Consider the following 15468-nt stretch of genomic DNA (forward strand, 5'->3'; position numbering starts at 1 on the left):
CCGAGAGCCTGAAGTAATTTTCGAAAAAGTACGTTATGCGTATATATATAGATATGTGTGTTTTTGTATAATATGTATAGATAGTATACGCTTGGCTAAGAAGCTCACAGCATTGCCATCCGGAAGTATAACGGACCAACACACAAAACTATGTGTAACCATAAACTTTTATAGTCTGGTTAATAAGTGAGAATTACTCATGAACATAGATGGCAAAAAACAAAGACAAAGACCCGAGTGGCGTCAACTTCATTCTATCTATAATGGAAACAATCGTTGGAATATAAATACACTAAGCCATACACTAAATGAAGTTGCCGCCACTCAGCTCTTTGTTAATGTTTTTGGTTGAATGATTAGTTCTCACTAGATCCTCTCATGCCGGTCCTACTAATTGGATTCAATAGACTGATGTCACGTCACCCAGCAACGGCGGCCATCGTGGTTCTAAACAAAAAAAATCTGTACTTTTTATTCTTCATGCTGGCTAGAACTTTTCATGTCTTGTGATCAAAATGTTTAAAAGTCAAAACACGATCAGAATTATAATGGGTTTTTTCTGGATACGCTTTTATGCTCGTCGGAGACATATTTCATAAGGGCGTCCGCCATTGTTCCGATAGTTTTGTGCCAGTTACTAAGTTACCATGCGTCATTACGAGGGAAGTGACGTTACAACTGTTGAAGCGTATTGCCGTCCGGAGCATCCGGCGACCCAGGAGAGCCGTCCGGAGGTCATCTAAAGCATTCTCAAGCCATGCGGAGGCCCTCAGACCTGTACGAAACTTTACAGAAGTCTTCCGCCTTCCGAAAGCTCCTCGTTCTACGCCGGACGGCTCCGGACGGCAATTAGTAGGACCCTCTCAAGCAGAATATAATTGTCTAAGTCTAAGGTTATGCATTTTTTAGTGTTGGTACAATTGATCTGGCGAACAAAACTGATGAGTACTTTAACTAACTATATATAACTATGTAACACACAGTACTGACGATGTCCGTTTAGGACTGACACATCGATGTAGACTGACTCCAACACCGTGGTAAATATTACAATAATAATTCGCTCCATTGTTACATGTCGAGCACTATTCGAACCATACTTGTATCTAACACGATTCAATATATATATATATATATATATATATATATATATATATATATATATATATATATATATATATTAATATATATATATATAAATATATATATATATATATATATATATAAATATATTTATATATATATATATATATATATTATATATATATATATATATCTGAATGTACTTTGCGATAGAGTAGCGTGCTATCCAAAGGGAAGAAAACAATCACTATTGTCCGTTTAACGCTATCCGCTATAGCAACCGGTCATAAACGCCGAATGGCTCTGAAGGAATACCTTGTGTATTTGATATTCTGGTTTCAGAGTGATGGAATCTTATTTTATAGTAAAAAATATACAGTTGTAGTCAATAAAGATCATCCTTGCTCGCTCCTTTAAGTCGTGTTATCCCAAGAACCTGTCTATACAACTAAAATAGTTATGCCACCTTGTCGTTCAATATAAAACCTATTTAATATTGTTCATCCGAAGGATTGGTTACATGACACTTCCAATGAGTTTGGAATCGGCAGAGTAGAAAGATAATATCACGACTAGTCTACCCTATTCACCCTCAATCTGACCGTAGCCATCGTTAAATTATCACCTGACACTAGAACCAACCAGGACTTATAGTTTGACTTCATTTTTTAGGTTTGTGCACCGTCTAGTAAGTTGTCGTTCGTAGAGCTCAAGGATACAAGGGATTCCATTGGTTGACCTATTAAATACAACTCACGATTTGTTTTCTTTTGTGGCCAAAGACTTGTATTTTAAGGTAATTTTCTGGTCCTGTTTCAGGCTATAAGTTAGCGATGATGGCTACAATCTGACACACACACATTATATTATATAAATATTTCCTTAGCAAAGTTCTACGGATTCACCGAGAATAAATGCGTTTCAAATTGTTTAATATTTATTCCCCCCCCCCTCTCCCCCCTCCCTCCGTCAGCCCGTCGCCGCCGCGCGCCCTCATACCAAACATCCAATTCATACAGCAAGGAGTTTTTTTGTACTAACACTTTTACATAATTTATCCATCTTTGGTAGTTTAAAGAGACTTACCAAGGGGCATAACGCCGGGTCTGAATCTTATCACACAGTGTAATATATTTAATTGATCAACTGCAACATGTTACTTTATATTATAAATTTTTAAAAGAAAAACATTCAATGGCATTATCTTACCATAGCGTTATACCCAAGAGCGTCCATTAGACGAGCCACAATCTCTCCCCCGTTGAAGTAAAACAACAAAGAGCCTTGATACTGATCACCAGCGTCCAAAAGGATGCTGTTTGGGTACTTGGCACGGAGGTTGTCGGCCTGAAATAGTTTCAAGTTTCAAGTATATTTACTCTTAGGCTTTCGTCAATAAATCATAGAATTTGATGGTAACATACATGAAAGTGAAAAAAAAAAGGTAAATGAAAAAAAACAAAAAAGAAAAAGAAAAAAAAAAACAGAGAGTTAAACGATACCATTAATAGCTACAAAATATACAAAAACGGTAATAGCAACAATACTTACAATATCAATAATAATAATAATAATAATAATAATAATAATAATAATAATAATAATAATAATAATAATACTCATGATGATGATGATGATGATGATGATGATGATGATGATGATGATGATGATGATGATGATGATGATGATGATAATAAAAATAAAAATAAAAATAATAACAATAATAATAATAATAATAATAATAATAATAATAATAATAATAATAATAATAATAATAATAATAATAATAATAATAATAATAAATCACATATATAGCGCCCATGTCAGGCATTGAATTAAAAATTATTATCTATCTTCATGAATATCATGCCATCCATTACCTTTGACTTTATTCTTGCCATGCCACCGTAACATTCACCCTCAGCAGCGCTAGAATTGTCACATCTGCCATTGTGCCTGATGAAAAGTAACGCAGTTATGTACATGTCTGAATCCACAAATAGAGACCCGCAATATTTGAGGGAAAATAACAGCTATTTTTATTATTTAACTACCGTATTTATTGAAACTAATATATATCGAGAGGAGTCTTTTGAACTATCAAACTATCAAAATCGGTTTGATGATAATGTTTGCGGGATCGCGCAAATGAATCTGGCAACAAGGCGGCCAGAAGGCGAATCCCAACATTAAGACCGATCATTTTGCCCTAGCAGATTTTCTAAATAGTCCTTTGAGTTTACGGGTGACAGATTTACCCTTAAATTAAAAAAATGTTTGCAAGTTACTCGATTATCAATAAGCTTCAATAGTCGTAACGTCACTTCCCTCGTAATGACGCATGGTAACTTAGTAAGTTGTTCTAAACTATCGGAACAATACGGACGCCCTTATGAAATATTTCTCCGACGAGCATAAAAGCGTCATCACAGCGTAAATCTGACCATGTTTTGACTTTTACACATTCTGATCACAAGACATATGAAAAGTTCTTGCCAGCATGAAGAATAAAAAGGACCGATTTTCTTTGTTTAGAACCACGATGATGATGATGATGATGATGATGACCACAATGACAATGAGGATGATGATGATGATGATGATGATGATGACGACGACGACGACGAGTTAACACAAACTTGTTCATTTCTTGAATCCTTCCATGTACATCATTTGTGTGTAATATTGTCAAATTAAAGCCACAAACAAGGTTTGTTGTCGTCATACACAATAGCATCAGAATCCACGTTAACGAACGATGGTCACCCATTGTGAATAATTTCTGTCTCTTTCTTTTTGGATCTAGGGAAAAAAATAAACACAATAATAAGATGTCTATGGCAGAACAAACAAAAACTTAATCATTTGGAATATAATATTATCGACAGCCCATAAATTGACATAATTGATGAAAAAATAAATTTCTTTCACTTTTAACGATAAGTATTGAATTGTAAGCTTCAATATATTAGACGAGATTCGTCTTTAGTGTCTCATTCATCGGGCGGGTTTTGTTGATAAACGGGAAACCCGAAACGTCCACAGCATCCGTCTCCGTCTAATAAATTGAAGTTTACAATTCAATACTTATCGTTATTTTTTCCTTCGAGCTTCAAGCAGTAATATTTTCTTTATGCCTGTTGGCACGTAGGGCAGAAACGAAGAACCTCTGTCCGTGTCCTCTGGTATCCTGTGTACGGCGGTTTTGATGATGTTTCCATCCTCCTTTCTTATAATATGCCCTATCCATCCATAGCTATCGTTATCTTATAGCCTGACACGGACCAAAAAATGACTAAAAAGACAAGTCTTTGGCCACAAAAGAAAACAAATCGTGAGTAGTATTCAATTGTTCACCCAATGAAATGTTTCCTTGAGCTCTACTAACGACAACTCACCAGACGCTACACAAACATAAAAAATGACGTCAAACTATAAGTCTTAGAGGGTTCTTGTGTCAGGCTATCTAAATTAACGATGGCTGCGTTCGTGGCTTCTGGTGTCCAGTGTACGGCGGTTTTGATGATGTTTCCCTCCTGCTTTCTAATAATATGCCCTTTCCATCTTCACCTCCTTCTCTTGAAGACGTCCTTTATGTCAAGGTTATCTCAGAAACAAAATGAGCATTTATATAGAGCAATATCCACTAAACATGCTCAAAGGGATTTACAATGGCAAAAGCAACATTTAACACGTAGGACGGGTCAAGACGCCTGTTATGCGATATTACAATTGTTTTGTTTTTTTTTTGACAGAGGTAACGTTGTAAACGGCGAGGTACTCATTTTACACCTGAATACGGTTAGAGAATGTGAGTAAAGAGCCTTTTCCAAGGACTCAACTATTCGCCGAGCAAGTTTCGAACCCAGGACCTTCCGATCTGAAAGTGAGTGTAATACCACAAGACCACATAGCCTCACAAAGGCAATTCCTCCGAACTTTATTTATATTGATGACTCATTCTCTTTTCTATATCACTAAACAATAATGTCTAAACTAATGTTTTCATTGGTCAAACAAAAAATCAAAAAATTAAAAAAATACAAAAAAAAAACAAAACAAAACAAAACAAACAACAACAAAAACAAAAAAACAACAAAAATTTCAGATCAAACAAAAATATGTCACTGTATAAGGAAAGAAGTTCGATAGCCATTTAGATATGACTCAGATTCGAACGTAAATATCCATAAAAATATCTCTTATCTTGTTTATCTTTCTGTTCTGAGGAGTTGCCAAAATTTTTTAAAAATCAAAAGCAACACCCTGGGGTTTTTCTTTTTCTTTGGGAAGGGGGGGGGGAGGGGGTTGGGAGGGGGGGGGGGAGTGGTTGGGAACTCCTCGATCGAACACGAGAACTTAATAAAGATCTCATTATTTTCACCATAAATCCATAACTAAGCATTTAAACGATTTTTTTTCCTATATTTTTGAGACACCTTTCGGATTTATATTTTATTTTTTGGGGGGATTCTTTAGGGGTGGGGGAGGGTGGTGAATTCTTTTCCTTTTGGGGAGGGGCTGGCGCATCATTTCTAGTCAACTCTGTCCAAAACATGACATGACACCGGAAGTGATGAATGAAATGATGTTTAGATCTAAACCTTTTGAATTTGAAGTTTTAAAAATCAATTTTTATCCAACCCAATCCAATCCAATCCAAAATAGTTGAAGCGTCATGTGATGAAGATTGACGCAAGTAGGTGTGGTGGGGTGGCATTGACGTAATATCTATCTAGTGGTTTTAAACTGGTCGAGATAACTTTAGAATAATGTCGGATTATTGGTTGATCTGACATTTTCAGGGATGCTGTTCCATGCGCGAATGGTCCCTACTGGGGAAGAACGACTGTTTGTGCGGATATGTGGTCTTGTGGTATGACACTCGCTTTCGGATCAGAAGGTCCTGGGTTCGAGCCTCGTTCGGCGCATAGATGAGTCCTTGGAAAAGGCTCTTTATTCACATTCTCTAACCGTACTCATGTGTAAAATGAGTACCTGGCCCCTAACAGCGTTGTCTCTGTCCAAAAAAAAAAAATAATAATATCGCTTAACAGGCGTCATGTCTCGTTCTACACGTTACGTGTTGCTGTTGGTCAGGGACCCCTTGTAAAGCGCTTTGAGCACGTTTAGTAGATAATGCTCTATTTAAAAGCTCAAGTTTGTGTGCGCATTGTCAAAAACAACGTATTCATTATGTGTAAATGTTTCACTCTATGACTTGATTAAAACATTGGTCATTATTCTCAAGAATTTAAAGCGTTGTTTAACCAGTTAACTTCCCTACTCTATAAAGCACGCATGAAAAAAAATTGGCGAGGAAACTCATCCTTAAAATATCAATCAATTTAATTGACCATCATCTTGACAAAACTCTCAAACCTGGGATCTCGCGACGTCACAGGTTTGAGATATTTTTTCCAGGGACGAGGGTCATTTAAATTGATAGATGTTTGAAGCAAGGACGAGTATTCTGGCCAACTTTTTTAATGTATGTCTCTTCAGAGTACGATAGTCAGCTAGTTAAACGTAAAATATTTGCAAACACTTACCAGTCAAATGTTCAACAAACTTTTCTGTTCCTAGTGTCAATCGAAATCCTCAAGCAAGTTATGAGATGACAATGACAAGCCCCACGTTTTCTATTCAGGCTAGATTGTTTAAGATCCGCAAAAGTTACATTCTTCTGTACTTTGACCGACATATTATGTATAACAGTGATATATGCACATCGGCTTTATGAATCCATGATATTACTTTTTTGTAAATAAAATATCGGTGAATTTCTATATGCTAGATGCATTATATAGGGCTAATTCTACGAAAAATGAAACAAAAGTAAAACAGAAAAATAACACAAAAAAGAAAGAAAGAGAAAAAAAAAAGAACAATATACAGAAATCTTATCTCGTATGTTGTAATTGTAGATAACATAGAGTGATTTGTGACCGACGATCAATAGAACGATAATAGGGTTCAACAGCCGTAACGTCACTTCCATCGTAATGACGCATAGTAACTGGTTCTAAGCTATCGGAACAATGGCGGACGCTATTATCTCCATACCGCTCTCACGAAATACTTCTCCGAAGAGCATAAAAGTGTATCCAGAGGAGAAAAAAACATTATAAATCTGATCATGTCTTGACTTTTATACATTCTGATCACATGACATATGAAAAAGTTCTAGTCAGCATGAAGAATAAAAAGTACCGATTTTCTTTGTTTAGAACCAAACTAGCGAATCGGCTTCGGTCGAGGAGCTGCCTAACGGCAAGTGCGTTACATCGGTGGGGTCTAACTTCCTGTCCAATATGTCCACGCTGTGGGCAAGAACCCGAGACGGCAGAGAATCTAGTCGAAAGGTGTGTTGTGACGATGCTACCAGGCGGGTTTGCGACGGTGCACGAATGCGGACCGGACTTTGCTGATTCGGTCGATCGTCATAACATAATAGTGTGAACCATAAGAGGCTGCTGCACTATCGTTAGCGGACGAATATCGAGTATTGACTTGAGTAATTCAGTGTTCGAATACGAGTACGTGAAGTGCATTGTCATGAATAACTTCGAAACACGTAAGAGCACCTGTTCTCCGATCATACTAATCTATTAACTGACAGTGGATATCAAATCACGATATCTACAATTACAACAGTCGAGATAACACTTCTGTGTATTTGTTCCTTTGTATTTTAAAAATTCTACTTTTTTTTTTGGTGGTTATTTTTCTATTTCACGTTTTATTTCCTTCGCTTCTATAGCCCTATAGAATGCACTAATCAGATAAAAGTTCACTGCATTCTGTCAATAAAATTATAGGGTTGCATAACCACTGGTGATAATCTCTCTGTATCTCTCTCTCTCTCTCTCTCTCTCTCTCTATCTATCTATCTCTCTCTCTCTCTCTCTCTCTCTCTCTCTCTCTCTCTCTCTCTCTCTCTCTCTGTTCTGTGACACAACTAACGATGTCCACATTCTTTCCAGATATTTGCCAATAACAGGATATAAAACAAACCGAAACCTATGAAAATAACACTGGCGACATAGCGAAAAAACGGCGACAAAAAAAAAAAAAAATAGAAATATAGAAAGATAGAAATATTTATCAAGCACGTGAATTGATCCAAGTATCCAAGTCTATTGCTAGCCGAATAATAACATTACTCATAAAAATGGCTTGTTAAAAGCAATAACAAAGACGTCAATTTCGTTCCTTTCAATCCATTGATCAAGGGGTAACAAATCACGGTATGCTATCTACATTTACAACGGACAAGACAACCGTTCTGTGTATTGCTTCTTTGTTTTCTTTTTTTTTTTTTTTTTCTTTCTTGCTATTATTTTTTGTTTTGTTTTGTTTTTATTTTTACTTTTTTGTTTATTTCTCTTTTACTTTTGTTATTGTTCCCGTGTCCATACGTGGCTATCGTTTACTTATAGATAGTATGCGCTTGGCTAAGAAGTTCACAACATTGCCATCCGGAAGTAAAGCTGGCCAACACACAAAACTATGTGTAATCATGATCGTTTATAGTCTGGTTAATACAGTTTAGTGAGAATACTCTTCAACAGTCGTAACGTCACTTCCTTCCTAATGACACATGGTAACTTAGTAACACTGGCTCTAAACTATTGGAACAATGGCGGACGCCCGTATGAAATATTTCTCCGGCGAGCATAAAAGCGTATCCAGAGGAAAAAAAAACAACATAAATTTGATCATGTTTTGACTTTTACACATTCTGATCACAAGGCATATGAAAAGTTCTAGCCAGCATGAAGAATAAAAAGTAATGATTTTTGTTTAGAACCAAGATGGTGTCGTTGCCGGGCGGCGTGACATCAGACTACTGAATCCAATTACTCAAAAACAATTACAAAGACCTGAGTGACGTCAACTTCGAACTATCTATTGCCTGACACTGACCAAAATATGACGTCAAAAGACAAGTCTTTGGCCAGAAAAGAAAAAAATATAGTGAGTTGTATTCAATAGTTCAACCAATGGAATTCCCTGTTTCCTTGAGCTCTACTCACGACAAGTTACTCAACGCTACACAAACCTATAAAATGACGTCAAACTATAAGTCTTAGGAGGTTCTAATGTCAGGCTATAGATAGTATGCGCTAAGAAACTCACAACATTGCCATCCGGAAGTATAACGGACCAACACACAAAACTCTGTGCAACCATGAACTTTTATTGTCTGGTTAATACAGTTAAGTGAGAATTATACATAAACGTGGAGGGCAAAAAAACAAAAACAAAAAAAAACAAAAATAAAGACCCGAGTGACGTCAACTTCATTCTATCTCTATAAGTTAACGACGGCCACGGTCCATAGCCCTTACTTATCAGATAAAAGTTCACTGATATTTTATCAACAGTTCTTTTAATCGCCGCAGGTGGTAATATTTTTCTTTCCTTTTTTCTTTCTTTTTCTTTTTTTTAATGCAGTGACTTTATCAACGCTACCCGCATTCTTACATGACCTTTGCAAATACCCGGATATAAAACGATCAAATCAAAAATGTATGACATGACCCTGTCGACTTAGCAAAAAAAAAAAAAAGATACAAAACAAATAGACGTATATTGAATTAAGTCGACGCGCACGTATCCAAATAGGCGTCACTTCCCTCGTTTTGACGCATAGTGACTTAGTAACTGGTGCACATAAAAGTGTATCCAGATGAGAAAAAAACATTATAATTTTGATCATGTTTTGACTTTTATACATTCTAATCACATGACACGTGAAAAAGTTCTAGCCAGCATTAAGAATAAAAAGTACCAATATGCTCGTTGCCGGACGGACGTGACATCAGACAATTGAATACAATTGTAATGGCTCAACAACCTGAACTTCTAAACCCATACTTTTACTTGCTTTCATACGTTTGTCATTCAAAGACTTCAGGTAGGAAACATCCCCATGAGAAAGATTGTTATTAAACAACAAAGATTATCAATCAATTTTTTAAAAAGACTGACCATGAAAGTTTATAATTTTTATCCTATTAGAGTAAAACAAACAATTAATTAAGGATTGATTGATTGGAAGACAAAATAAAATGCTTATCATTTATCTACTTTAATCACCAATCAAGAAGTCTTTCAAAGCAATAAAATCCAACGAACTAAAATTTACTCCAGCTTCCTTTTGTAACATTAAACAGACAATGGAAATTGCTCGTTATCTTTTGAATAGAATGTTTGTATATCCGCCTAATCCAACAGACCCAGTCACAGTTGGGTGTGATATAAAAAGACAACAATAAAAAAACAAAACTAGAGCGTTTGTATAGTGCTGTATCTACTAAATGTGCTCAAAGTGCTTTACAAGAGGTCCCTAGCCAACAGCTACACATAACATGTAGTTGAAGACATGACGCCAGTTCGGCGATAATACATTTTTAAATGACGGAGTTAATGGCATAGTTAAGTCCTTGTACGTACTCTGGTGTAAAATGAGTACCAAGCCGTTAACAGCGTTGACTCAGTCAGAAAAAAAAGTAATGTATCGACTAGTATTGCTGTTGACTAGCGACTCTTTGTAAAGCGAGTTGAGCACGTTTGGTGGATTTTGCACTATATAAATGCTCAAATTTGTTTTTCAATCATCAACAAAGTTAATGTTATGGCTTCACTGTTTTTCTTTACGCATTAACTCTCCCCTTACCGACCATTTTTCAGTATTTTCCCGAAATGGCAGGCTTACCCAGCAGAAAAATTGATTTTAAAAACTCAAACAATCTCTTTACAAAACAACTTTATGTTCTTATTGATTAAACAAAGATCATTGTGATGTACAAATATAAATCTGAATAAGAAAAAATGTCTATTGTGTCGTAACAAATATGACGATTTTGCTGTAGGTGGTAAGGCGAGGGTTTAATCTAAATCTTACAGCCAGCTTACATCATCATTGTTCATTAATTGTAAACTTTCATGTTCAGTTAAGATGTTAAGAGAAATAACTAGCTCCTACTTACCAATACAGGTCTACCGACGTACACTTATTTGCAGGTCTGACAACCCAATTCGTTATGGGCTCATTGTCGTAATGGAAATCTCAAAACTTGACTCAAAATATGTTCATTACAACAATGTCAGACCTGCATTTTTGTTCACCTCAAGGTCTACCACTACAGCTTACTGAATGCAACCAAAATAAGAATATCAAATCATCAATGAAAAAAGATTGTATACAAACTGCGTTAAAACATTTCAAACTAGTAGAACAATTGTAGCAAATCAGTTACGCACGAGAAATCCTCTTTTTATCATATTATATCAATTTTACTATTACAATTCGTGACCCATCGTCTCAAAACGGGAATGTGTCTGGATGAACAAATAATAAATAGTAGATAAATAAATTCCCTTTATTCATCTCTAAGGGGGAAGTTTTTTTCTTTATGGTTTATTCCAAGGGAAGACTGGAATAACTCAGGCGTTAGCCGCAGTGCAGCGCTACAAAGTCAGCTAAGGCTAGGTGATTTGCTCAAGGCCACACAGAACAGCGCGACGGGTAGTCGAACTCGGTACCTGTCGAGAACGAAGCAAAGACCATACCGTTGAGCCACGTTGTCCCAATGTGTTAAAATGTCGAATTAAGGTTAAAATGATCAAAAAAATAAAATCCTGGTTTTTACCACTGAAAAATAATGTGTATACTCACCTCAATAAAACATGTCAAGTCTACCCTAGTCTGATATTTTTAGCTTTAAATTCAATTTTTTTAAAACAAACAAAAAAAAACGTGAACTTTTATATAGCGCAATATCCACTAAACGTACTCAAAGCACTTTATAAAGGGTCCCAGACCAAACAGCAACACGTATCATGTAGAACGAGACATGACACCTGTTTGGCGATATTACATTTTTTTCCGACAGAGACGACCAGGTACTTATTTTCCCCTGAGTACGGTGAGAGAATGTGAGTAAAGAGCTTTTTATCAAGGACTCAACTATGCACAGGACCTTCCGATCCGAAAGCGAGTGTCATACAACTAGACCACATAGCCCAGTATAATTAACCTATAGATTTTTGACCAAACAAAAACATGGAATTTTTTTTAACACGTGCTCGGACAAACATAGTTGTTTGTTTATAAACAATGACGTGAAATGAGATCGACCTCTCCCTGATAAGTGTTATTGATTTTATACCGCCAAATGGGTGAATAGTTATCACACGGTTTTATCGATCATATCATAAACTTTAAATGTACACACAGTTTTCTGTGTTGATTATATCGATCAAGCGGTAGAGCAGTGGGTATTTAACTTAGACACATACCATCGAGAGTAAGGCCTGTGTAGTCCGTCATGTTCACCAACCACTGCCATTGTTTACATTATGACGATTGTCCGAGAGGCGTGGTTATCTAAGTGTCTGTACCGTTTAGAGGCGATGGGTCGCATTTGTTTCTTTTTTTTTATGATGTAACATTTGTTGTACGCGCCTATCAAATCAGTTTTAATGTCTATTTCCACTTGTTTTATGGGGCAGCCACACTTACATTACAGCCATGTCGGGATTTAGTTGTGGTAATAAATTACAATGCTACTGGAATAGACTCTAGGACCAGAGCAATTATCTATGATTATCTTGTAATCTGTATTCTTTTATGCAATTTACATTACGAAATGGTAACTTTTTTATTATTAACGTAACATTCTCTGTATAATGTATTTTGTTCATTTAATAAAATTTGCTTGTTCATCATAGTTTGTGATCTTTTTAAAGGCAATAACATAGCACAACAATACATGACTAAAATCTTAATTTAGAATTGTTTGTTCTTAGCTGTAGGTCTAGATATGGCTTACATTCTTATAGATAATTTTAGCGTAAAGATTATGACTCACTTAACTGATCTATTTCTACACCAATTTTATTTTCCCGCGTTCTTGAACGTTCCTTGTTTTTGAGTGTTCTTTCCGAATTCAAAAAAATTATTTTAAACTCAAAGTATCTTTCTTTAAAGCAACGATCTGAATAAGCGATGTCCCAGGTTTGAGAGTTTTTGCCAAGCTCCGTGTCATCTAAATCGATCGATTTTGAAGGACGAATTTTCCGGGCCAAATTTGTTTTAATGTATGTCTTTTCAGAGTAGCCAGTGAACTCGTTAACTCTGACATGATTGGTCCCACGTCAAAACACACTTATTTGCAGGTCTGATAACCCAATTCATTTTGGGATCATGGAAATCTCAAAATAGGTTGCAAAATATTGTCCATTACAACAATCTTAAACTAGGCCCATAATGGGCCACCACCACCATCACCACCATCATCATCATCATCATCATTATTATTAGCATCATCATCATCATCATCATCATCATCATCATCATCATCATCATCACCATCATCATCATCATCATCATCATGACCAACACCATCGTCACCACACATACCAACACCACAACAACAACCGCGAAAAAACAATAACCACCACCGCCACAACCACCACCACCATCACCACCACCATCATCATCATCATCATCATCATCATCATCATCATCATCATCATCATCATCATCATCATCATCATCATCATCATCATCATCATCATCATAATCATCATCATCATCATCATTTTCCTCCTTCTTCCCTCCTCCTCCTCCTCCTCCTCCTCCTCCTCCTACTCCTCCTCCTCCCCCTCCTCCTCCTTTTCCTCATCCTTCTCCTCCTCTTCCTCCTCCTCCTCATAAGCATTATCACGATCATCATCATCATCATCATAATCATCATCATCATCATCATCATCATCATCATCATCATCATCATCATCATCATCATCATCATCATCATCATCATCATGCTCTTCATCATCATCATCATCAACATCACGAATATTATTATTATAATTATTATTATTATTATTATTATTATTATTATTATTATTATTATTATTATTATTATTATTATTATTATTTTTTTTTTTTTTTTTTGTTTTGTTTTTTTTTTATTATTATTATTATTATTATTATTATTATTATTATTATTATTATTATTATTATTATTATTATTATTATTGTTAGCGGACGAATATCGAGTATTGACTTGAGTAATTCAGTGTTCGAATACGAGTACGTGAAGTACATTGTCATGAATAACTTCGAAACACGTAGTAAGAGCACCTGTTCTCAGATCATCCTAATCTATTAACTGACAGTGGATATCAAATCACGATATCTACAATTACAACAGTCGAGATAACACTTCTGTGTATTTGTTCCTTTGTATTTTAAAAATTCTACTTTTTTTTTTGGTGGTTATTTTTCTATTTCACGTTTTATTTCCTTCGCTTCTATAGCCCTATAGAATGCACTAATCAGATAAAAGTTCACTGCATTCTGTCAATAAAATTATAGGGTTGCATAACCACTGGTGATAATCTCTCTGTATCTCTCTCTCTCTCTCTCTCTCTCTCTCTCTCTCTATCTATCTATCTATCTATTTCTCTCTCTCTCTCTCTCTCTCTCTCTCTCTCTGTTCTGTGACACAACTAACGATGTCCACATTCTTTCCAGATATTTGCCAATAACAGGATATAAAACAAACCGAAACCTATGAAAATAACACTGGCGACATAGCGAAAAAACGGCGACAAAAAAAAAAAAATAGAAATATAGAAAGATAGAAATATTTATCAAGCACGTGAATTGATCCAAGTATCCAAGTCTATTGCTAGCCGAATAATAACATTACTCATAAAAATGGCTTGTTAAAAGCAATAACAAAGACGTCAATTTCGTTCCTTTCAATCCATTGATCAAGGGGTAACAAATCACGGTATGCTATCTACATTTACAACGGACAAGACAACCGTTCTGTGTATTGCTTCTTTGTTTTCTTTTTTTTTTTTTTTCTTTCTTGCTATTATTTTTTGTTTTGTTTTGTTTTTATTTTTACTTTTTTGTTTATTTCTCTTTTACTTTTGTTATTGTTCCCGTGTCCATACGTGGCTATCGTTTACTTATAGATAGTATGCGCTTGGCTAAGAAGTTCACAACATTGCCATCCGGAAGTAAAGCTGGCCAACACACAAAACTATGTGTAATCATGATCGTTTATAGTCTGGTTAATACAGTTTAGTGAGAATACTCTTCAACAGTCGTAACGTCACTTCCTTCCTAATGACACATGGTAACTTAGTAACACTGGCTCTAAACTATTGGAACAATGGCGGACGCCCGTATGAAATATTTCTCCGGCGAGCATAAAAGCGTATCCAGAGGAAAAAAAAACAACATAAATTTGATCATGTTTTGACTTTTACACATTCTGATCACAAGGCATATGAAAAGTTCTAGCCAGCATGAAGAATAAAAAGTAATGATTTTTGTTTAGAACCAAGATGGTG

At 35.6% G+C, this 15468-nt stretch overlaps 1 protein-coding gene across 2 annotated transcripts in view; it reads right to left on the minus strand.

Moving 5' to 3' along the window:
- LOC144967319 (snake venom 5'-nucleotidase-like) overlaps positions 1 to 11220 on the minus strand; it is a 23081-nt gene extending 11861 nt beyond the window's left edge. The window contains exons 1-5 of one of the 2 annotated variants that reach the window (XM_078904400.1): positions 11082 to 11220; positions 3723 to 3885; positions 2964 to 3039; positions 2293 to 2430; positions 1 to 8 (exon numbers count right to left, since the gene is read on the minus strand). The exon at positions 1 to 8 is cut by the window's left edge and continues 203 nt beyond it. In XM_078904400.1, the coding sequence (XP_078760526.1) occupies positions 1 to 8; positions 2293 to 2430; positions 2964 to 3039; positions 3723 to 3853 (353 nt within the window). In that variant the 5' untranslated portion in view covers positions 3854 to 3885; positions 11082 to 11220. Of the gene's footprint in view, positions 9 to 2292; positions 2431 to 2963; positions 3040 to 3722; positions 3886 to 6635; positions 6864 to 11081 lie in introns of those variants that run through there. The other variant, XM_078904402.1, reaches the window with a different exon arrangement.
- Positions 11221 to 15468: the final 4248 nt, after the last annotated feature.

The sequence above is a fragment of the Berghia stephanieae genome, chromosome 3 (genome assembly GCF_034508935.2).
Source record: "Berghia stephanieae isolate SIO BIC M18660-M18661 chromosome 3, UCSD_Bste_1.3, whole genome shotgun sequence".
Lineage (NCBI taxonomy): Eukaryota > Metazoa > Mollusca > Gastropoda > Nudibranchia > Aeolidiidae > Berghia > Berghia stephanieae.